The sequence below is a fragment of the Onychomys torridus genome, chromosome 4, assembly GCF_903995425.1.
Source record: "Onychomys torridus chromosome 4, mOncTor1.1, whole genome shotgun sequence".
NCBI classification, from domain to species: Eukaryota; Metazoa; Chordata; class Mammalia; order Rodentia; family Cricetidae; genus Onychomys; species Onychomys torridus.
The window spans coordinates 140,822,037-140,845,261 of record NC_050446.1 but is presented as its reverse complement, the minus strand read 5'-3'; the positions used below and the strand labels follow the sequence as shown (position 1 = coordinate 140,845,261).

The 23,225-nt window shown below is 51.8% G+C and overlaps 1 protein-coding gene across 2 annotated transcripts; it reads left to right on the top strand.

The window, feature by feature from the left end:
- The first annotated feature begins 1,262 nt into the window (after positions 1-1,262).
- Positions 1,263-16,915, top strand: Bpifb3 (BPI fold containing family B member 3). Of its 2 annotated transcripts, none has more exons than XM_036186591.1 (16): positions 1,263-1,422; positions 3,051-3,176; positions 3,928-4,084; positions 5,600-5,704; positions 6,028-6,168; positions 7,130-7,193; positions 8,104-8,164; positions 8,955-9,046; positions 9,174-9,353; positions 11,462-11,515; positions 12,904-13,074; positions 13,568-13,635; positions 14,540-14,582; positions 15,369-15,432; positions 15,859-15,935; positions 16,635-16,915. In XM_036186591.1, the coding sequence occupies exons 2-16, from the start codon at positions 3,065-3,067 to the stop codon at positions 16,662-16,664; spliced, it is 1,419 nt and encodes a 472-aa protein (XP_036042484.1). In that variant the 5' UTR covers positions 1,263-1,422; positions 3,051-3,064; the 3' UTR covers positions 16,665-16,915. The 2 variants fall into 2 exon arrangements, with proteins under 2 accessions (XP_036042484.1, XP_036042483.1); XM_036186590.1 differs by lacking the exon at positions 1,263-1,422 and adding an exon at positions 1,464-1,510.
- The last annotated feature ends 6,310 nt before the right edge of the window (positions 16,916-23,225 follow it).

The following is a 23,225-nucleotide window of genomic DNA, read 5'->3' as shown; positions in this document are numbered from 1 at the left end:
CTGAAGGAGACACCACAGACACATGGTGGCCACCTGTGCTGTCACAGGCTGTCACACAGGTAGGCCCAGCGGGCACAGCTGAACTCAGAGGTGGCGTCTCACTCAGTGTAGAGTTCCAGAAAGCTTCTTGGAGGAGGGGATGCTGGGACAGACACCTGCAGAACTTGTACACATAAAAACCAAAGCCAGCTAGCCATGTGACTTACACCTGTAATCCAGACACTGGGTAGGCTGAGGCAGGCTGGTCACAAGTTCCATGCCAGTCTAGGCCACGGAAAGATCCTGTCTCAAAAAATGATTGTAACAAAAGAAAACAAAACAGCCACAGCTCTTGGGTGCACACTGTAGCCTGCTGGCTACACCTCCACGACTCCCACTGGCCTCCCTGCTGCCATGCGGTAGCCACCCTGGGGCTCACTACTGCTCTTCCTTCCCAAGTACCCATTACACTCCCTCCCACTTCCTCTTTGGGTCCAGCTGGTCCCTCTTCCATTTGGAATTTCTGACTACATACTCAGTACCCCAACACCACTTATCTTCTCATTTTTTCTCTCCCTGGCTGCTGAATGTCGTGTGTGTGTGTGTGTGTGTGTGTGTGTGTGTGTGTGTGTGTGGTGTGTGCGTGTATGTGTGTGTGTGTGTGTGTGGTGTGTGTGCGCGTGCATGTGTGTGTGTGCATGTGTGTGTGTGTGTGTGTGTGTGTGTGTGTGTGTGTGTGTGTGTGGTGTTAAATCAATCACACTATGAAGATTAATTCTATCATCCTCTATCATTTTCAATTTATGGCTGCTGAAATACCAAAGGGTGTGGCAGCCCCTGAGAGCATGGTTGCTCTTCTGTTCATAGGGACACTCCACATGAGGTAAACAGTAGGCACCCCACAAAGTGCCTGCTATAGAAAGACTGACTGATTGAATGAATGAATGTCTCTGCACCATTCTCCTGAAACTGCCTGCTCTGGACTCTTGGAGGTCCCAAACCATGGGGGCAGGTGGTTGGAGTTGGTGACCCTTCCTCAAATAGGTCCCACCTTTTTCCCAGCCTGGATTTCTCCATGTTAGGCCTGTGTCTGGATTAGAGACCAGGAGGGTCCAGTTGCTTTAAGGCGGCTTCCTTCCCTCTGGGACATTTTAGAGGGTAGGCAAGGGAGGCAAGGTGGACCCTGTGCCATTGGGGTGGCTGTTAGGGACCTGAAGAGAACTCTACGGGGCTGCCAGAGCCCCACCCACCCTAGCTGGGGAGAGGACTGGCCTCTGTGGCCCCTATGCCTTTCTTCCCGCCCCTGGGCACAGACCCCAGCCCCTGGCTCTCCCCACAGAAGGAAGGCTTAGTTCAGTCCTCCGGGAAAACCACAATTTGCTCCTGACATGACATACTGACGGGTTTCTGGCGGCCATGCCCCTTTTGTGTCCGCGAGCTGCTGTAGATATATAAGGGCTGCCCCTGGGCTCAGGTGTAGAGCAGCTGACAGGGGCTGGGAACCCACCTGCAGAGCAGGACGAACAGGCTGGTAAGGTGGCCCCATGTGGCCCTAGGTGGTCCCAGGTGGCTCCAGGTGGCTCCAAGTGGCCTGGCTCCATCCTAACCCTCTTCACAGACGTAGTGACTTTTACTGTCTCATTTGAATAATGGGCACAGAATGAATCACTCTTAATGGGAAGAGGGGCCTGGGAGCATCTGGAAGGAAAGAGGAGGGAATCACCCATATTACAGATCTGTAGTCCTTGCTATATAAGGCCATGGCAGGGCTGGCTGAGCTAGGGCCCAAATCACTCATGACAGAGTTCCAGCCAGCTTCTTTCTCTAAATGATGGGATTTGACTGCCCTCCTACCATCCTGGTATTTTTTTCCTATGAGAGACCCTAGGGTGGCAAGGCCACTCAGGGCCACATCTTAGTAAACAGGATTTACAGTCAAGTTTATTGCTGGGTCATGTGGTACCTATTGAGTACCTTCGTGCCAAGGAGAAGGTCTGGGTTGACTCAGTCTGTACTAGAACCTGCAACTTGGTGAGTGAATAAAGAGCTCCTGGATCCTACCCTCACCCATGACAGGTGCCCTTCCAGCCCATGTGAGAGCTGCATGGAGGCCCAAGACACAGTCCCCTCCTTCCTGTAGCTTACAGAGTTGGCCAGCAAGGATATGGGCACATTTGAGTAAATGCGATTTGTGAGAAGGACCTCAAAATAAATCTCCCAGTGATTGGTAGGGTTCTCCAGACAGGGCAAGGGGAGGGGCCTCTCCCGGAAGACAGCAAATCTGACAGACTAGTAGTTAGCCATGAAGTGACACAGAGACCTCCTAGCAACTGGAATAACATGTGCAAAAGCCCTGGGGTGGGGCAGGGTTTAGTATATTAGAACTAAGATGGTGAAAGATTTGTGGGTAATGGTGAGGAGCCCTGGGGCTCATCCCTTGGGTAGTGGGAGCCACTGAGGGGTATCTAGTGTGAGGGAATAGATGGACATACACCTAAAGGGAAATCAGCTCTGTGGATTTATAGTTATAACCAGCTATTTACACTCTGCCTTCGCCCTGTTTTCCATGCCAGTGACAACTGGAATAGAGGTGGAGAGGAGGGATATATTAGACTGAGTGCTGTGTGTCTCTGACCAGCTAGTCCTGAAACGGCATTGGCAGCCCACAAGGAAGCAACCTGGAGCCTCAGCTCCCTCCCTGCTGTCAAGGAGGGTCTCGCTGAAGCATTTACCCCAGACCCTGCTAGGCTTACAGAGCCACATGACAACTATTAAGTCACGTGGATTCAGAGTGGAATGTTGGTCCCACTGGTGGTTAGCTCTTGGTTGAGTTTCCTCCAGTTTCTGGGCCTCAATTTTCCCACCTGCAAAAAGGGATTCCATGCTGGCGTTGGAAGCTGTGCTGGGCAATGCAATGCTTCCCCTATGAGGTGGCTGGATAGGGCAGGAATAAAGCCGCACCTGGCTATCCAGGAAGGAAAGAGGACCCCAGAGCAACAGTGACAGTGATGGAGAGCAAGAGGGAACAGGCTAGGTGTGCAGACCTGGAAAATCTTCCCCCTCCCCCACAGGTGTGCAGCTGACGATGCTGGGTGTGTACACCCTGCTTCTGCTCTGGGGCCTGGCCACTCCGAGCCTGGGGCTGCTTGAGACAGTGGGCACACTTGCTCGGATTGACAAAGATGAACTGGGCAAAGGTGAGCCGGGGCAGTTGGGCAGGCTGGGAGGGATCCGACTATGACTGTTTGCATCAAGACAGATATTTGTGCTGAGGATCTCAATGCTCAGCTGACATATTCTGCTATATTCTGTGAGGACCCTGGAGGAGCCAGCAGCACACTCTGGCTTGGGCTTGCTCTCCAGCTCCCCCAGTGGCCATGATGCCTCTTCCTCGAGCAGAGAACTGGGCTGTGTGGAGCTGCCTGGGGCTGGGGACGGGCATGGAGAAGGGACTGGCTGTGTCTATCCCCACCTCTTGTATTTGGGGTGACCATCTCGGGGACAGTGCAGGGCTATCCATAGTGGGGCTCCTTCACCCTGCCCACAGTCACAGAGTCAGGCTGTGGACCTCAAGGTTGGGGTTGCTCCTGCACTGCCATCAAATCCCCCGATCCCCTCTCCATTCCGGCTGCAGGTGGCACTGGGATTTGGAGCCTGAGTTTGACTCAGGGTCTCACATGGTGTTTGCTCTGACACTAGGCAGTGTCTGCCCCTTTCCGGTCTTTTGTTTGTCTGTCTTTAGATGCCGGGATTGTCAGGGGGGCGTGATCATTTATTCCTGACACTCCCTGGGTACCATAAGTGGGGCCAGTGGGAGGAGTTCCCACCTCTTGAATGTGACATGTCAATCCTAGTGGAAACAGCTCCTAAGCTCAAAGAAAAGGATTTGGTTCTGGTTCTCAGGGTAGAAGAGTTTATTGAATCTTCTTCTTTCTACTTTCTCTGTAGCAATCCAGAACTCACTGGTTGGGGGCCCTATTCTACAAAATGTGCTGGGAACAGTGACATCGGTGAACCAGGGCCTCCTGGGCGCAGGAGGGTTGCTTGGAGGTGGCGGCCTGCTGAGCTACGGGGGCATCTTCAGTCTTGTGGAGGAACTCTCTGGGTGAGGCCTCAGGGCTCTGAGGGGTTCTGCAGGAAGGCTTTCCCCCACTTACCACTGGGAAGAGGGACTGGGATAACTGGTAGGCAGAGGGTGGTGCAGGAAGGTGGGGGAGAAAGTAACTGTGAGCCTGGCAGGGCCCAGATAGCCTCACGCCACTGTCCCTCAGGTGTGGCTGCAGACAATTGCAGTTGCTTGCTGTCTGACCCTGGGAAGGTTGCTTGATTTCTCTGGGCTAAGGCAGATGTCTGTCTGGCTCCTTCCTTCATCTCTTTGGGGTGTCTGTTCAGAAGACTCTGGCCCACACTTGAGGGTCTTTAGGGGACACTCAGTCTGTAAACACTGTACATTTTACTGGTTTGTCACCACAGTAGATTATAAAACCAAGGAGGGGAAGAATTCTCATCTGAGCTGTTCATTGTATAAACAGGATTTGTGGTAAGTTTAGAATGAAAGAAATGAGCAAGTGGCTAATACTTTTAGCAGAACAGTCAGCAGCAGGGGTTTCTAGGTGACCCTAAGCACTGCTGGTAAGTTAGTCTACCAAATGCAGAGATGAGACACGTGTTAACTCCCTCCACAGGTGAGTGGGTGGAAGTCACACAGGGAAGCTCCTCGCTGTGCTCACTCAGTGGTGGAGGGGACCATGTTTGTGTATGACTGCAGCTCACACTGCTTAGCCACGGCCGGAGTGAATCAGGGCATCTAGTCAGTCGAGGAGCATAGGCTTGTGGTGACAGAGGAGATGGGGCCTGGCCCCTACTTAGCACCCACATCTATGAGGGCGGCTGGTGACAGCTGAGAGTGCTCAGCTTCATTGAGTCACTCTGAGGTAGACCTTGTCAATGTCTGGGTTTTACACATGTGGACATTGAGACATAGCAGCAGTGTGATGTTTTCCTAGTCACAGTTAGGCAGCCACAGAGCAGGGGTGTGAAGTGTCCTGGCTGGATACCATGATATCGGGACGGCGTTAATATGTATGCAGCAGGCCAAATAGAACCATGTATTCAGTGAGCACTCAGTAAATGCTATCACTATTATTGAATTCCACATCTCTCCATACCTACTTGGCTGAATGAGCCTCATATTGTACTTGCTTCAATGAGCTGTAGAACGTGCCAAAGCCTGATATGACAGGGCTATAAGCTACAGGCTGAGAACCAGGAAGGAGGACTTCCTGGAGGAGGGGATGTCTGTCTGAAATCAGGAAAGCCAGGAGGCCTCAGCCAGCTGGAAGAGGGTGCCAAGTAAAAGGGTGTCAGGAATGGGAGCTCCAGACAGGAACAGTGAGAATGAGCTGGAAGGATAATAAGAAATCCCTTGTAGGGTGTTCTCTGGGTGGGGCCCAACGTCACAGGTAGAGACCTAATTGGTGCTGAGGAGGCTGCCAGATAGGACAGGGCCTCCAACTGTGATGCATGGCTCAGCCTGGATCATACCGGGAATCTGCTGGTCAGGGTCTGCCCAGGCCCCGGCATATGTAGGAGTGAGCAACCTACTTCACCCCTTCTCTAGGCTGAGGATAGAGGAACTTACTCTGCCCAAAGTGTCAATCAAGCTGCTGGCAGGGTTCGGGGTGCAGCTGAGCCTGCACACCAAGGTTAGCCTGCATGGCTCCGGGTGAGTGTGCTTCTGGGAGCCCCTATCCACTGCCTCCCCCATTTTCCCTACCCTCCTTCCTTCCCAAGGGACTCCCATTCTGTTCCTCTCAGGCTCCACTCTATTCCATTCCCTCAGAGAACCCCACCTCATTGATGATCCCCAGACTTCCATGGCATTTCTCAGGCCCTCCTCCACTGCCTGAGGTGGGGAAGAGTGGGGTGCAGATGCTTGGGGACCAGGTCCCCTGCCATCCAGGCCCAAGGATGGAGTGGGCATGACCTGGGCGTGGTGAGATGGGGAAGGTCTGGGAGGCAGGCCATACTCATTGGGGGCTCTTGCAGTCCCCTGGTGGGCCTCCTGCAGCTGGCAGCTGAAGTGAATGTGTCCTCGAAGGTGGCCCTGGGCATGAGCCCACGGGGGACACCCATCCTGGTCCTTAAGCGCTGCAACACACTCCTGGGCCACATCAGTCTGACATCAGGGTGAGTCTCCGGCTTGGGACCAGCTTGAACACATCCATCATGGGGTGCCTGTCTCCCAGCTTTGCCTGAGAATGTCATGGTACCCTGCAGTCCCAGGCTTTGTCCCAGGAGTGAGAACCAAGCCGTAGCTCACAACACACCTACTCCCAAGTGACATCCTTCTCCTGTCTCTAGAGAAGTGGAGCAGAGCCCACTCAGGGCAAAGGGTCTGCCCAAGGTCTCAGACACAGATGAGGCAGGCATGGAAGCTAGTCTCTGACTGCTGCACTGTCCTCCCCTGGCTCACACCTCTGTCTCCCTGGCACTGTCTTCATCCTAGGCCAGGCCCCAGCTCCCCGACCTTGCCCGCTTAGTGTTAGCTCCAGTAAAAGATGGGGGTCCTCTGTAAAGGCTTTAACAAGGGTGGGTGCTTTGGGCTTCTTAAATTCCAGTGTCTGTTCTGATGGTCTTGGGGTGGTAAGCCTAGGGTACAGCCACTGTCTGGGAATGTGGCTTTGTGTGGGTACGACCCTGTACCCCCATGGTCTCCAGGCAGGTCTGAGCCCAACCAATATCGCTTATCCTCAGGCTATCAACCCATTCATTCATTCATTCATTCATTCATTCATTCATTCATTCATGTTTATTGAGTCCCATGCTAAGCCAGACATTGCTGTGCATGCAAATGATCCTTGTCTACAATTGTTGGGTGAGACAGCAGGGGCTGGGGGTAGGGGTGGTTAGATACTTCTGGAGCACAGGCTGCACAGTAGGCATCTGTGGGTCCCTCTCTAATCTGGCAGTGGCATAGGATAGGGTGAGGCTGCCTAGTCAGAGAAACTAAAGCCTTGGGTGGACAGAGCCAGGGCTTAAACATAGGTCCCCGAAGTCCCTGGCAACCTCACCAAAGGAAGAGACAAGAGAAAGGCAGAACCCCTGCTCCACCTGGACTGCCATCCACCTTCGTGTCTCCTCCACCCAGGCTGCTGCCCACACCGATCTTTGGGCTCATAGAACAGACACTGGGCAAAGTGCTGCCCGGACTGGTGAGTGTGTCCCCCTCTTCCCACTCCCCCCGGGAGGGCTGCCAAGGACAGTTAGCTGGCATCCCTAAGACATGTGAGGAGAACTGTGTGGGTAGAAGCGGATGGACAGTCCACCCTGGACTGAAGGAAGTAGCGAGCCATGGGAGGGGAGAGGACACCTCAGGTGGACCCAAGGAAGTTCATCCTGGGCTCTGGGGCTGTGAGTGGGCACCTGGTGCTATGTGCGGTGCTAAGCGCTTTTGCCAGAGTCCTTGGCTGTTACTCTGGGTGGGCTGTGCTGTGGCTTCTCTGTCTGGTCCTCTTCCTGGACTGCCCAGTGCTGCAGGTTACACCAGCCGCCTGCCTGCAGCCCTTCTCCCCCAAGTGCCGAGCTGGAGCTGGGGCACCAGTCCTGTCTCACCCTGTCTTATGTGTCTGCCAATAACTGTGACCTTAGCTGGTAGCCCCTTCATTTCTGACCCCAACTGTAGACTGAGGTGCTGGGCTGGAGTCTCACTTGGGTGGGCAAAGTGCCTGCTTGGTGCACTCTCAGCACAGGGTTCAGTGAGTGGAGGGCAGGGTGTGATGGGTACCTTGGGACTTCTGACCACAGGTCTTCTGGCACTGGGGTGGCAGGACGAACCTGCGACTGTAGAGGGAAGAGCAGCTATTGTGACCTTGCTTCAGTGATCTCTAATCTCTACCACACCCCCAACAACCTTTAGCACTTCCCAATGGGGTTCATGTAACAAAGATGTGAAATTGGGTGCCCATGTGCGCTGCACCCTCCATCCCCAGCCTGAATCCACACTCTGCTTTGCTTTGAGCCTCAGCCCCACAGAACCAGCCATTTTGGAGAGAGGCAGCTGTCTCCTGCCCCAAGCAGGGTGCACCCTTATCTCTCCAGTGACCTCTGTCTCCTTCTGTACAGCTGTGCCCAGTGGTGGACAGCGTGCTAGGTGTGGTGAACGAACTCTTGGGGGCTACTCTGAGTAAGTTGGGGCCCTGCCCCTCCTCTGTGATCCTTCTCTTACCATTGACCAAGTGGCCATGGAGGGAAGTGGGGGTAGAGGGGACTCTTTCTCTTCAGACTATCCACTCCACTTTGGGGCAATCACTGGAAGCCCTAGGGTGGAGACCTAGGAAGGGGTACAAAGGAGGATGTCTAGGGAGGAGGTCCACCTGCCACAGGGTGCAGAGCCTCAGGGCAGCTGCATCTGAGATCTCCACCTGCCAGCTGCTGCAGACAGACAGACATTCACTGAGCACCCAGGGCCTGCAGACAGACACTCACTGAGCACCCAGGGTCTGCAGACAGACAGACAGACAGACACTCACTGAGCACCCAGGGTCTACAGACAGACAAACACTGAGAACTTGGGGCTGAAACAGGAGGCAAAGTTTCTCTGTGGAGATGGAGGCCGCAGGCCCAGAGCCTTTAGCAAGGCAGCCACAGCCGTGCAGCCCAGTGACTCCATCTCTCTGCTTTGTGGAGACCTCTGTACTCGGGAAAGTATGAGAAGGTACAGGGCAGGATGGTGCTCTGGCAACACCACCATCGGGCAGGCATGGGTCAGCCACAGCAGGCCTAAAAACAGGAATACAAGCTTTGTCACTGTGTAGCTGCGGGCTGTGGACCTCCACCAGCTAGGTGAGGTGGGGTGACAGCAGCACTCCAGTGAGTTCTGGGTTAAAGGTAAGTATGCAGCAGGTGCTCAGTAAATGACAGTGGGTCTGTTCCTGGCAGCTGGTTGAGGTTGTCCTCTCCCCTCTCTCCTGCAGGCCTGGTGCCCCTCGGGCCTCTGGGGTCTGTGGAGTTCACTCTGGCTACACTGCCCCTCATCTCCAACCAGTACATTGAACTGGACGTGAACGTGAGTGTCTCAAGACCAAGTCAGCAGGGTCAACGAGGGAGCCACAAAGGTGGATGGGGATCCTGGGCAAGGCCGGGAGGCTGAACAGTCATGGACCCAACTGTCTCTGCTGTCTTCTGCCCTGTAGCCCATCGTGAAGAGCATAAGTGGTGATGTCATTGATTTCCCCAAGCCACGCCTCCCCATCAAGGTGCCCCCCAAGGAGGACCACACCTCCCAAGTGACTGTCCCACTCTACCTCTTCAGCACCGTGTTTGGGCTCCTGCAGACCAATGGTGCCCTGGATCTAGACATAACCCCTGAGGTGGTGAGTAGGATATGGGGATGCTGGGTAGGGACACCTACCTGCTCCCCGGCCTTGGCAGGGCTGGTGCTGAGTTTTCCCATAGTCACTCACAGCCTTGCTTAGCCTGTGCTCTGTAAGTGAGGGTTGGGTGTGTTTAGAGCACACACACTGTTGTCCACCCTGTCCTAGAGGAGGATGTCAACAATCCTTCATACTTTCACTTCTGAAGCCTTCTAAACTCAGCCCTCCAGAAAGCCACCTCCACAGCCAGAACTGGCATAGAGTGAAGCCACCTTTCCTCCCGTCCTTGCACCAATGAACCTTTCTTGAGTGTAAGCTATTTTACACGAATGTAGGAATGGCTAACATCTCATCTACTTTCTTAAGAGTAGATTTGAGTTGGAGAAAAAAACTCCTAGGGTTAGACTTTGCCTGATGTCACTTGCACTTTTGTTCTGGAGCTTCTGGGGCTTCCCTGCTTCTGTTCCAGTGGTTTAAAAGGCCTGGCCTCTAGAAGCCCCACAAGAGGCATTTTCTTGGTCTCAGCTTACCTGGAAGAGTGATCTCTGAGCTATGGGGGAGTCCTCACATATAGCTTAGGCTTAAGGCAAGAGGGTTGGCCTGTCACCTCATACAGGGTGTGAAGGAGTCTCCAGGGGACAGAGGTAGGAGTCTTTAGCTGAGCATAAGGCAGAGTCTAAAGGGGGGAAATGTATGTGTTGTGGAATATTTGTTTATATTATAAAGATGTATTTTTCCCAAGGTGCCTTCTGATTGGTTTAATAAAGAGCTGAATGGTTAATAGCTAGGCAGGAAGTATAGGTGGGACTTCCTGGCAGAGAGAGAGAGGGGAAGAGGAATCAAGGAGACACCAGGAGATACAAGACAAGTTGGAGGTACAGAATGAAAGGTAAAACGTCACATGGTAGAACATAGATTAAAAAATATGGGTTAATTTAAGATACATGAGCTAGTTAGAAACAAGCCTAAGCTATAGGCCAAGCTTTCATAATTAATCATAATTCTCCATGTCATTATTTGGGGCCTGGCAGAATAGAGAAAGACTTGGTATATATGGTGTCATACATTGGGTGCCATATGTAGCAAGTCTTTTTCTGTACCACTAGCTCCCAAATAACAACATGGAGACTTGTAATTAATTATGAAAGCTTGGCCTTACCTTAGGCTTGTCCCAGTAGCTCTTATAATTTACATCTCTGTACTGTTCATGCTGCTTTCTCTGCCTCTGGTTAGTGACCCCAACTTTCTTCCTCTCTGAATCATCTGTGTCCCCAGAAGTCCTGCCTATCTTTTCCCTACCTAGCTATTGGCCATTCAGCTCTTTATTTAACCAATCACAGCAACACACCTTCACACAATGTAAAGGAATATTTCATAACATGTGTCATTGAATGACCTATGACTGGGGCTGTGAGCTCTGTGATGAGAAGTCATCCCAGAACACATCTTATGCTGTCACCATCATGATATGTTGGCTGAGCCTGAGAGTGCTCCTGGAGCCCTGGGGTCAGAGTGTGGACAGATCTGTTCTTATAGGTGGTTTATGTGGTGTCACTGTTGCTTAGCAATCTGACAGGACCATGGTGACCACTACTACTTAGCTATCCCAAGGGCCCAGTGTGATCACATTTCCTAACATTTCAGCTAGAGCTGGAAATCTTATCTGAACCCCCTGATGTGTAAAGACTGAAAATGGTCATATTCATGAGTGATCACTGGGGTGATGGAAAAGAGCACCTGGGGCCAAGCCTGTACTTTATGATATGGTCTGGCAGCAATGAGAGGGGTCTGATAACAGGCAGCTCAGTTGCATATCCTGCACATCCTGGTCTGTCACTAGCCAAGGATAAACCCTGGGCAGAGCTTTAGCAGCCCTTGTGTAAAGTGAGGGTAGTCTTAGCTCAGCTGCTGAACTGCTGTGTGGGCGGTGCAAGGGAAGCTGGGAAGAGCGTTCCACACCATCTGGCACCTGGTACAGGGTCAGGGTTATTACTAATAGGTGGGAGTGTCTGTAGCGAGCCAAGGTGGGAGGGACATACTCCTGTCTTGCACACATGCGCGGGGATTCTGTCCTTTTCCCCTAACCTCTTGTTTGCTCTCATGTCCAGGTTCCCAGAAACATCCCACTGACAACGACCGACCTGGCAGCTTTGGCTCCAGAGGTGCGTAGCCCTCTTAGGGGTTCCATCAGCATTGCTCTTTCCCCATGGACCTGAATGGACTCCAGAGTCTTTCCCAGGGCATCTCTCTAGACACCCATGATAAATATTGAGTCCAAATTCATACTAAAGTGTGGAGTACTAACAACCACATTCTTTCCTGATAGCACGACTGACTGAGGAAAGAACCAGAGTGTCCTAGAAGCCACCTGAGTTTGGTGGTCATAGCCACTGCCGCAGGCAGAGGACAGGAGAGTCTTCCCAGACCACTGATTGCTGGGGTCCCTCCAATTACTTGTGGACACTCAGTGGGAGGAAGCATGCAATCAGAGCATTCTGTGTGTCCCACTGACAGCTGGGTTTTGAGAAGTGATGGAAATCAGGACAACACAGCAGTTTAGAACAGAGCCATGCCCCCACCCCAGGACACTCACATGCTGGAATCTGAAGGCCAATGTCCCAAGCCCAGATTCCTGAGTTACTGAATTATCCATGCGGGAAATCATAAGATTCATCCCCAAGGGTCCCACAGACCTGAAGATGTCCTCTGCTCTTGCTCTTCTCTGTCCTGGAGAGACAGAGAGGAAGGGTCATGGACGAGGATTGTGATTAGTACAAGAAGATCTTAGGGTCCAGCTTCCCCATAATTCATCTGGGACTGGACCCACCACTGTCCAGCTGGGAGAATCAGAAATCATGCTGATGTTGAGATGACTACTATTACCTTAGGGATCTTTGAGTAGCGGCAGAGTCTGAGGGGGGTTGGACAGAGGGACAGAGGATGCAGGTGGCTGCTTCATTGGGTGTGATGGACAAGGTCTGTGAGTCCATGAAGGGGATGGCTTTAGGCAGCCTCAGGGAGCAGGGAGAGGGGGACTTGCATCTCTAAGAGACTCAAGGCTGAAGGGCAGAGGAGTCTCAGGAGAGGAGGGACCTGGGCTGGACATTCAGGAGATCCTCTTGAGGGCAGGAGGCAGGTGCACTAGGGGTTGGGTGGCAAAGACAGCTGGGAGGGCCCTCGGGTTGCGGCAGTTTCTGTTTGTTGTTTTCTTTTTACCCTCAAACTTGTTATTTAGCCAAGGCTAGCTTTCATTCTTGATCCTTTTGTTTCTGTCTCCCAAGTGCTGGGATTTGTGATGTGCGTCACCACGCCCACCTTGCTTGGGGGAGCTTTTGCCCGTGCACGGAGTCTGATCTGGTGGCTCCACAGATTAGAGGCTTGCCACCTTGATGGGACCAGGTGCCTAGGTCAGGCTGTACCCTTGATGCCAATCGTGGCGTCTCTTACCTAGTAGATGGTTAATGTGTCTGTCTGTTGACTGTCTGACTGTTTCTAATACTGGGCATCTAAGCTGCCTTCACGCCCACTGTGCTTTCCTCATCTCTCCCAGGCCCTTGGGAAGCTGCCCCCTGGTCAGCACCTCCTGCTCTCCATACGGGTGACAAAAGCACCCACGGTCGTGCTGAAGAGCAAGAAGGCCTCAGTCTCCATCCCAGCAGCCATCCATGTGCTGTCTTCTGTCCCTCAAGGAAGTCCTGTAGCCCTCTTCCAGATGAATGGGGTAAGTGGTTGAGAGGAGGGTGGGAAGCCCCACGTGGCGCAGCAAGATCCCCCACATTATCTCCTAACTAGACCTAACCATTTAGCCAGCTTCCCACCAGCCCCTGATCCTTCTCTGGTCCAGTGGGCCCATGCTGTTTCCTTGAGTCCTGGGAGTTGCTCCCCAGTGGCCTGCCTCTGTTCAGCTGTCTCCTGAGGAACTTGCTGCCTGCCTCAGCCTGCTGGTCCCAGCATGCCTTGTGCTCTACCTGCCCTGTTTGTCTCCTCTGCTATCTTTCTAGGTTAGCTCAAGTGCCCTGGGGGAGCTTCTAGCTCCCTCCTGAGTGAAACGGGGGTGTCTCCAAGGTCTGCAGCCAAGAACTCCCGCAGCTCCTGCCACACAGCAGGACCTGAGCAACCCATGGCAGGAATGGCCGGAGGTTCTCCTAGCAGCCAGGCTACTGTTCCTATGCCTTGTAGAGTCAGGCAAAACATCTGCCCTCTCTTCTCCCCAGGTGATGACTCTAAATGCCCAGCTGGCTCCATCCACTACTAAGCTGCACATATCCCTGTCTCTGGAACGGTAATGTGGGGTCCTAGGGTGGCCTCTAGACACAAGAGTCAGGAACTGGCTACCATGGGGGCTACCTGGTATTGGTTCACAACATTGAGCTGGGTGTTTAGTGGATTTGTCTCACCTTAAGCCCCGCAGAAAGGGGATGTGGTGGTCACAGATGAAGCAGTAGGGCTCAGAGTAGGTGGCTCTGATTAGCCCCGTCCCTGCTCCCTATGCTCAGAGACCGCCCCTTGCAGTGAGCCTGCCCCAAGACATGGAGGCTGTAACCTGTACCATCAGCCTGAGGCTGTCCACAGGGACAGGAGCCCCAGAGTGCTAGCAGATGCTTCTGCCTCATATGGACCCCTTCCTTAGTTTCCCCATGTTAACTGGATAGCCAGAGAATCCAGACAGCCAAGATGAAGGCAGAAGACCATTCTCCTCATACTTTCACATACTTCCCAGCACAGCACTTTACAGTTTGTAAAGCACACTGTAACATAGACTCAAGCAATAAACCCATTGATCTAGGCCTCCCTATCCAGCTGGTGCTCTGGCTATGAAGTCTGTCTGGCCCCTGGCCCCGTGGTAGAGAATTTCCCAGATGTCTTTGAGATTTGCCTGTCCTGAGCCACAGCACCCAGTATTACAGCTCCCTGCTTTGGCACCCACAACTTCCCTGTGGTTCCATTGATGCCCCGCCTGCTCATCTCTGCCTCCTAGTGGCAGTTCATGCCACAGCACTTCATTTCACAGGGAGGAAGACAGAGACCCTGGGCTGAGGTTGGAGAGAGATGAACTAGGCCCGAGCCCCATTTCTTGTCCATGGAAAGCCATGATTGGGGTGGGCCAGGGTAAGCTAGATGAACAGGTCTCAGCAGGAAAGGGAGGAGCTGCTAGGAATTCTCAATATTTCTCTTCTCTCTGCCAGGCTGAGTGTCCAGCTGGCCTCCTCCTTTTCCCAACCTTTTGATGTAAGTTCCTGGGAAGAAGGAGCTTGGCAGAGGGCAGAACATTTGGGTGGGGAGTGGGGGCTGAGTCAAGGTCATGGCTGCCTCTGTGTGGGCTCAGTGCCAACAGATCAGAGCAGAAAAACAGAGGGAGTGTGCTAGTGTTCATGCTTTATGTTTGCCTGTGCACCAGTGTATGTGTGTGCATGCATTGTGTGTGTGTGTGTATGTGTGTGTGTGTGTGTGTGTGTGTGTGTGTGTGTGTGAAGGTGGCACTGATCATCTTAGAAAAGCCAATCCCGTGTTCTTCCAAGGTCTTGGATCCTCACTTGTAAATGTCCAAAGGCTCACAAGGTCCAAAGATCTGGAACTTCACACCAAGTCCCGAGCCCAGAAAGTTCTAGCATTTCAGAATCCCACAGAGCCCTGAGGCTCCTGATTCTCAGAGACTTCTGAGGTTCTGAAATCTCAGGGACAGCCTCAGATTCTAGAATGTTCTGAAGGCTCCCAAACTGTCTAAATTCTAAGGTCAGACCTCACACAGTTGTACTGGAGCTGGACACATTTTCTTCTCGCTTTGTCAGGCATGCCCACCCTAACCCACGGAATCTTCTAGAACAAAATGTGTTCTAAGATCCCAGGCTAAGGGTGAAGCCTGCATTAACCAGAGTCTCATTTGGTGCTGGGTAGACAGCCCAGTTCAGGTGATTCATTACCTGCCAGAAACTGTTTCTTCAGGCTTGGTGAAGGTTTCCAGGCCTCTCTGTCTCATTTCCCATGAAGTCCCTCCCACACCATCCTCTGTTGCAGGCATCCCGTCTAGAAGATTGGCTAAGTGATGTGGCCCGGGCTGTCTATGTGCAGAGGCTCAATGGTATGGCTGAACTGGAGACTGATTTGCTCCTCGCTCCCTTGCACTGATGAGAATACTGAAGCACTGAGGCCAGAGAGATGCCAGTGTTTCCATTCACACAGCAGTGACCAGCACCATCATGCTCTACTTTGGGCCTCCAGAGTTAACCTCACCGGGGCCCTGCTTAAGTGCCCACAGTCAAGTGGGAAGCAGCCGTATCAACTAGAGCTGACAAAGGGTGCAGGGACTGATTCCTCTAGGAGATGTGGCTGAAGGGGAACCACAAATGCGACATAGAAAAGATGGGTATTGTCTTGTTTTGTTTGGGTATGGTAGGGTAAGTAGGAATTTGCCATAAGAAGCTGAGTCCCCGTAGGGAGAAATGTCTGTCCATCGTCAGGGTTTGAGACACCCCCGTCTTTGCCTTCAACCATTTTCTCTTCACAGAACACTTGGAAGTTGGGATACCCCTGCCTAAGATTCTCAATGTCAACTTTGCCAATTCAGCAGTAGACATCATTGAGGTGAGTTTCCCTGTGGATGTGCCCCAGATGACGCTGAATCTTATGCCTGGAGAGACATGTTTGACACCTCTGAGGGGCATGCTCTGCCTCACCCTCTGACCTGCCTCTGTATCATTTCTATAGTGCTTATCTTAGAAACAGCTAATACATAGCACATGTATTTCTACCTTTTCCTTCCTTGCCCGTGGCAGACATTGTCAATCAATCACCAAATTCTGTTGAATTATGATGTGTCTGACCTGAAGAAGGAACCTCAAATATACTCACAGAACTCACAGTTCTTTGGTTCATGGATAGCAAATACTTGTTTTGATCTTCTCTCATCTTGTGCCTGTGGCAGGCATGACTAATAGATTGTGACACACTCTCAACACACTTTTTTTTTTTTGGCCACAAACCTGTTCAAATCAGTCTACTTCTGAGTCTTGGGACAGCTCTAGGAAGTGAGCAGAACAGGGGTTTCCATACCAACTTTTAAGGTGAGGATAAAGACCAGGGGATGTTAAGGTTATTCAGTATGTTATTTGTAAAAATGGCCCTTGAACTTAAGTCTGAGTTAGCAATCTGACCCACTTTAGACACATTCATCTGCTCACCCCTCATTAATGCTGGGTCTCAGAGCAGGTGGCCAGGCACAAGGTGCGACAGATATGCAGGGCTGGGGCTTGGAGACCTAACTGAGATTTCCTGTTCTTGCAGAATGCAGTTGTGCTGACCGTGGCTCCATGAGGCAATATGGCTGCTGCTCTTCCTGTGCACTTCAGAGTCCTGTCTGCTACACTCAGTTTTCCTCCCAGTCTCTAGCCTGCATTGGTGACAGTATAAGTGCCCCCTATCCACCTGGGTCCACCTTGCCCTCTGTCCCTGTGACTCTGCTTGTTTGAGGGTGGGGAACAGCTGGGCAGCCACAGGTCTGCTTCACAAAGCACAGAGCACCTTGGTTCAGTCCCAACTTCAATAAACTGATCCTTGGTCTTGTGCCCGCCTGCTGGTTCATTCCCTAATGATGCAGGAGCAGCGTTGGCCTTGGCTTCCATTGACCTCCCTCATTCTAAGCAGGAACTATTAAGAGACAAAGGGGCCTGGGGCCTAGTTCTTAGTCCTTGTCTTGCCTCCCCAACTCTCCTTCCCCTTGTGGTCCATTCCCCACTCTCCCTCCTCCATAACCTGTGTCTCTGACTTTTGGACACTTCTTAGAAGGATATATGAGCTGAATTTTGAGGGATGAGTAGGAGTTTTCCAAGGAGAAAAGGAGCTGGAACTCCATGAAGCAAGGCTGAGTGAGGCTTACCCTGCCCTGGAGAGATGCCCAAAGAGAAGACAGGGATGTCTCTAGAACAAGAGAGTACTGTCAAATGCTCTTGACACATGGCATGGTCAGCTTCATTCACCAGTGTGACAGCTCTCCAGGAGACACAGTTTAAAGGATTTATTTGAGCTCATGCTTTTGGAGATTTCAGACTATGACAGGCTGGCTCCATCCTATGGACTGCAACTGAGGCAGATGTCATGGTACTGGGGTGTGTCACAAATTCCTTCCTCCTCCTTCCTGTCCTATTCCCTGGGCTTCTAGCCTATGGAATGGTGGTGCTGCTCACATCTGGGATGGGGTTCCCCTCAAGTTCATTGCTCAAACAAATTCATCACTAAACAAAAAAAGATTAGTAAAGTAGGTTTTCTTCCAGGCATCACCCAATGCACATGGTAGGAAGCCATCCAAGCTCCCACTCTGTGGTCCAGGCAGTCTTCTATTGCAGCTAAAGGGGCTCAGATGCCCGGCCTTGGGCTCTGTCTCAGTGCCATATTCCCATATGTGCTGATGGACTGCAACAAGATGTTTAAGACTGGCTGGTTTACAATGAATGGGAATTTATTGGCTCACCATTCTAGAGGACAGGACATCCAAGATGGAGGGGCTGATGTCTGTTGGGGTTCTTCTTGATGTGCCATCCCATAATGCCAGACAGCAGGCCAAAGACAGGAAAGAGATGAAGAGGGAGAGGAAAAAGGAGAGGGAAACACACACACACACACACACACACACACACACACACACACACACACACACACAGAGGTGATGGTTGATGGGGGGAATACTTTCTTTAGGAACCATTCTCACGCTGTGGAATTCACCTCTTGCCTGCTGGAGTGGTACTCATCTGTGCATGAGGCTGGAGTCCCCACAAACCTAACACCTCCACCTGGCGCCATCATACAGGGAACACATCCAGAGCACAGCAGGTGCTTGTCTGTGATATGGGGAAGTCACAGTTCTTACCCAGTTCCTCAGAGGGCTGAAGTCAGCCCTTGTCAGGTGCTGGAAAGAGAGCCTGGCATGTGTGAGTGAGTAGCAACCTGGCCAGGCCTTCACATGGCTTCCTCTTCCTGGATCTTCTGAATTAGGCTGGAACCCTTGTCCCCACCATTGGGGTGCTTAGTGTCCACATCAAGACACCTGGTCTAATTCTCATGCTTGACTGAGAGTTCCCCAAAGTCAGGGATGGAGTCTGCTTACCACTCTACTAGGCACTGAATCCCACCATTCCACAGGCCTAAAAGCAATGGAGCCAGGTGACCACCGACTGAGACCTCTGCGCTAAAAGATGCTACAAATCCTGGTTTTACAACTGGGAAACTGAGGCTTCTGGGAAGTGATATCAGACAGCTCCTAAGTGGCAGAAGCAGGAAGTTTGTGACTCACATAAGATCCTGTTGACCCTAATTTCAAAGCTGGGCTGTTCACTGTGATGCTGCGACCCTGTGATGCTGGTGCCGCACACTCACAGAGGGCTAGGCACACTCCCATACGCCTTTGCGTTCTTATGTTCGACTTCTCGAATTAGCCCTGCTTTCCAGTTATTGTACAGGAAACTGAGGTGCAGGGAATCAAAGTGACAAGCCAAGGCTACATAGATCAGGATTTGAACTCAGTGTCTCTTCTTCAGATACAGAACCCTGGTTCTGAACTTCCACCTTTAGGATAGGGGATAGGACACAGTGTGAAGAGTGCCCCCTATGGGCAGTTCTAGTGAACTGACCATTCATACAGGGGACAGAGCTGAGGGGAGGAGGCTCTGGTGGAGCTGGGGCTCTCTGTCTCCACAGAGTGACCCAGCACACGTGCACACACTTGGCTCCCTTCATGGCTGGGTCACCTTCAGGGTGAGTCACCTCCTGGGAGATCTGGATGTCCTTCCGCCATGCTCACTTCACGGCGTAGCTCTAGACAAAGGGCCTTTTGGACACTAAGCCCGTATGATCTCCCTGGCGCCGCCACTGCACTAATCCTTCCAGGACAGCCAAGGTGGCCCGGGAGACAGGCCAGCCTCAGAGCCACTGGGGCTGGGCTGGCCTCAGAACTGAAGGTAGTAAGAATGACAGACAGCCCCAGACAGACACCAGGCTTGGCCTTCAGCAGGTCACATGGGTTTCTGCTGCCTCGGGTGAAGAAAAGCGTATTTGGATTCTTGGATTTTTCTTAAGTTTAAATGGTGATAGATGTGTTTGCTTATCCAGTGTCTGGGGCACAACTCCTTGGTGCCAGGCAGTAGAGATTCAGATTTTACACAGTGGAAGCCCAGGGCCATAGATGGGACCATCAACTGGAAATGCCACTCCTAACTTCTCATGACAGAGGTGCAGAGAGAAGCACAGGGAAGGTCAGGTGCGGTCCAAATTGGTGATCAGAGCAGGTGGGGTAGAAACCACTCTACACAGGGCAGTGGCTCTCACTCGGGGAACCACGAGGGGCTGTGGTCTCCTGGGGCTTCAGGCATAATCCAGATGTTTCCTACTCAGCCTTCTGCTCTCTTCACTGTCCAGAGTCAGGCTGAGGCCAGAGAGGAGGAAGTCATCCAATCCCAGAGCTCTCGTGGGATTTCTTCCTTATGCCCCGTCTGGCCTTGTGGAGCCTACCAGGACCCTAGATGATGAAGCCGAGAAAGCTCTGTCCCTAGAAGCATTGTGTGCCAGGTCCCAACTTCAGTTTCATGGGCCAGGATGGATTCAATCACCAATTTGCTTTAAGCAGGCAGAAAGACGGCAGCAGAACTCATGCCCAGACTCTGTCCTTAGCCGTTCCATTGATGCCCCTGCTGCAGACAGGGAAACCGAGTCCTGAAAAGGAGCTGACAAGGAAAACAGACTATGCTGTGGTGACGCAAGCCAAGCTTGTCAGGACTTGAATCTCTGCCACTTGCCTTCCGAGTCCCTTTGCTGCCAGGGAGGGGCAAGAAGCATCGCTTGGTGTGGGGCTGGCAATGGAGGCTTGAGTCTGGCCTTGGCAGGAGAGAGAACACCCTGGACTCTCACTGTAGCGGGTGGGGGTGGGGCTGTGGCCTGGAGGAGGTGGTAGCAAGTAGATGCGGAGCAGGGCCTAGTCTGGGGCAGAGTGTGGGGAGCAGGAGGGCTCAGTGAGTGCCCAGGCAGCTGGAGACTCAGCCATCATCTGTGCATGATACTGGCGACAGTGATTGTGTTGGGCTGAGAGCTGGGTACACTCCTGGTTTTCCTGGAGAATTCACATCTCAGATGAAGTCCAGGGATTGCCGAGTGGTCCAGAGCGGGGATAAAATGCATGGAGGACAGCAGGGCTGGCAGGTGCAAAGGCCCAGCGGCAGGAAGGAGGGTAACAAGGAACAGGGAGGAGCATGAGGAGAGGACAGGGACAGGAGTGTAGAGTGTCTTGGATGTCAAGGGGAGCCTGGGCAGTAGAGTGGTCAATGGATGCCTCTAGGGGAGCAGGAGTAGGGAGTGACTGGAGAAGGGAAAGAGGAGAGTTTGGGGGAAGGGGATGTTGTATAGTGTGATTAAGAGGCAGGCTACATGGATACATAAAATCATCACAGGCTTGGCGCTTTCACTGTGTGGAAATTTATATAAAACTTGTGGCCTGTGTGTGGGAGTGCTAGTGTCACATCCTGCTGTCTGCACCTCACTTTGAAATATATAAAAATAGGGCTGAGGACGGAGCTCAGTTGGGTGAGGGCTCACTAGCATCATACAGAAGGTCTTGGATTGAATCCAGAGCATCACACAGACCTAACATGCTGGTGACTGGCTGTAATCCCAGGGAGATGGATAAAGGAGGCTCAGAAGTTCAAGGTGAATTTAAGGCCAGCCTGGGATACATGAGGCTTTCTTTGTCTCAATACATAAAAAGTAAGATAATCATGAAACCTAAAGGTGGCTCTGTGGTTGGATAAAGTGTGACAGAGCATGTACCACAGAACGCAAATGTTGGTGAGGCCGATGAGAGCTGGCTGGTGTGTGGTGTTCACTGGATGCCTCTCTCAGCTTTGCCCTCCATGCAATTTTTTTTCTCATGTTGAAACACTTGGGTCAGCCAGGGGGATCTTCTGTACATCTAAAGCATTCTACCTGTGAGCTGCCCCACATGTGAATAGTTGGAGCTGTATCCCCCTCCCAGGGTCCCCAAACCAGTCTCATGAGGCATGTTTTGCCTCCATTTGCCTCACAGAAATAATGTAAACTTGGAGAGGACAGGGCATACAGGGTGAGGCTGTGAGGATGAGCAGGTCCAATCTACCCACCAGGCCACCTGGAATGGGTCGTACCTGCCTTGGGGGGGTCTAGAACCCAGATATGCTCACCTGAAGGTCTTTCTGGGATCTCCAGGAGTGTGCCCAGATCAGGGTGATAAACTCCAGCTCATATGACACCATCCGGGGCTGAACACACTTCTTGGAATTAGCCACAAACCACAAACTTGTGGTTTTAGGGCTCAATGCTCAAGTTGTAGAGAAAATCTGAATTCCGGTCTTATAATTCTAGTCTGTCATAATTGCACAGCCCTTCCCTGTCCGGGTCCCTGCTTGGACTGTGGCCACTTTATAAGGCTGACCAGTGACCAGACTCAGGCCATAGCAGAGGATTGACTCTCAGGATTGACTTGTACACCCCATTGAGGGTAAGGAGAGTCCCTTCCCTGTTACAGGTCCAGGTTAGTAGGGGAGGCTGAGGCCTTGTGAGGAAGCCCTGCCAGCTGTCAGAACCTCAGAGAACAGCAAACAGGCCCAAATCAGGACACACACACACACACACACACACACACACACACACACACACACATGCAATAACTGTGCCCACCTTTCCCAGGAGTGTGAGCCAAATGGGACCTTTATTACCTCTGTGGTGCCTCTCAGTTGCTTGCTGATGCTGGAAATGCCTCCACTGATGTCCTTTTTATAACAAAAGAATTATTTTTTAAATGCATAGTTCTTTAGGCATGAGGTCAAGATGAGGTGAGGATGCCAGATAAAAGTTCTTGGACATATTAGTTCTTAATACTCTAGCACAAGTTTGAGTGTCCCCCAAACTCCTGGGATCAGATGGGCATACGGAGCTTGGAAGTTTTGTGAGATTCAAGGAGTGGTGGGAACAAGTTGAAGAAAAGAGAGTGTGTAAGTAGAAGGTGTTGATGTTAACAATGGGAGACTGTCCAGTGCTGATACTCTGAGGCAGATGAATGAGTAGCCTGGGAAGATGAAGTGGGTGAAGGAGGCAAGGGCGCAGAGGCTGGCAAAGATTCTTGGGAGCCAGGCAACCAAGCCTAAGTCAGGCCTCACCCCACCTCAGCATGCCCCTCACTTCCTGAGGGTCGGAGGTGGTTGCTCTAAAACAAGATGAACAACTGCTCTTTACTAAGCTCCACTTGTGTGGCTTAGATACCTCACTTTTGTGGTTATGAATTAGAGGTCCCAAAAGGCAAAGTCTTTTGCCTAAGGGTCAGAATCTAGAGGGCTTTGATTCAGAGCCATGGCCTCAAGCATATGGTATGGATCCCATTACTCGAAGGGAGGGAAGAGTGCTGGCTGATTGGAAGTATGGAGAGTGCCTTGATGGATGTGTGGATGAGTGGAAGGAAGGAAGGATGGACAGATGGATGGATGGATGAATTGCAGTGGTTCTCAACTTGTGGGTCACAACACCTTTGACAAACCTCTGTCTCCCAAAATATGTACATTATGATTTGTAACAGTAGCAAAATTATAGTTAGGAAGTAGCAACAAATATAATTTTATGGTTGGGGGTCACCACAATGTGAGGAGCTGTATTGGGGGTTGCAGCATTAGGAAGGTTGGGAACTGTTGGATTAATGAATGAGTAGATATATGACTGGATGTCTAGCTGCTTAGATAGCAGATAGACAGGAAAATGGATGTGTGGGTGGGAGGTAAATGCACCAATGGATTCATAGGAGGATGGATAGGAGAGTAGATAGGTGTATGGATTGGTGTGTGGCCAGACAGACAGATGGATAGATGGATG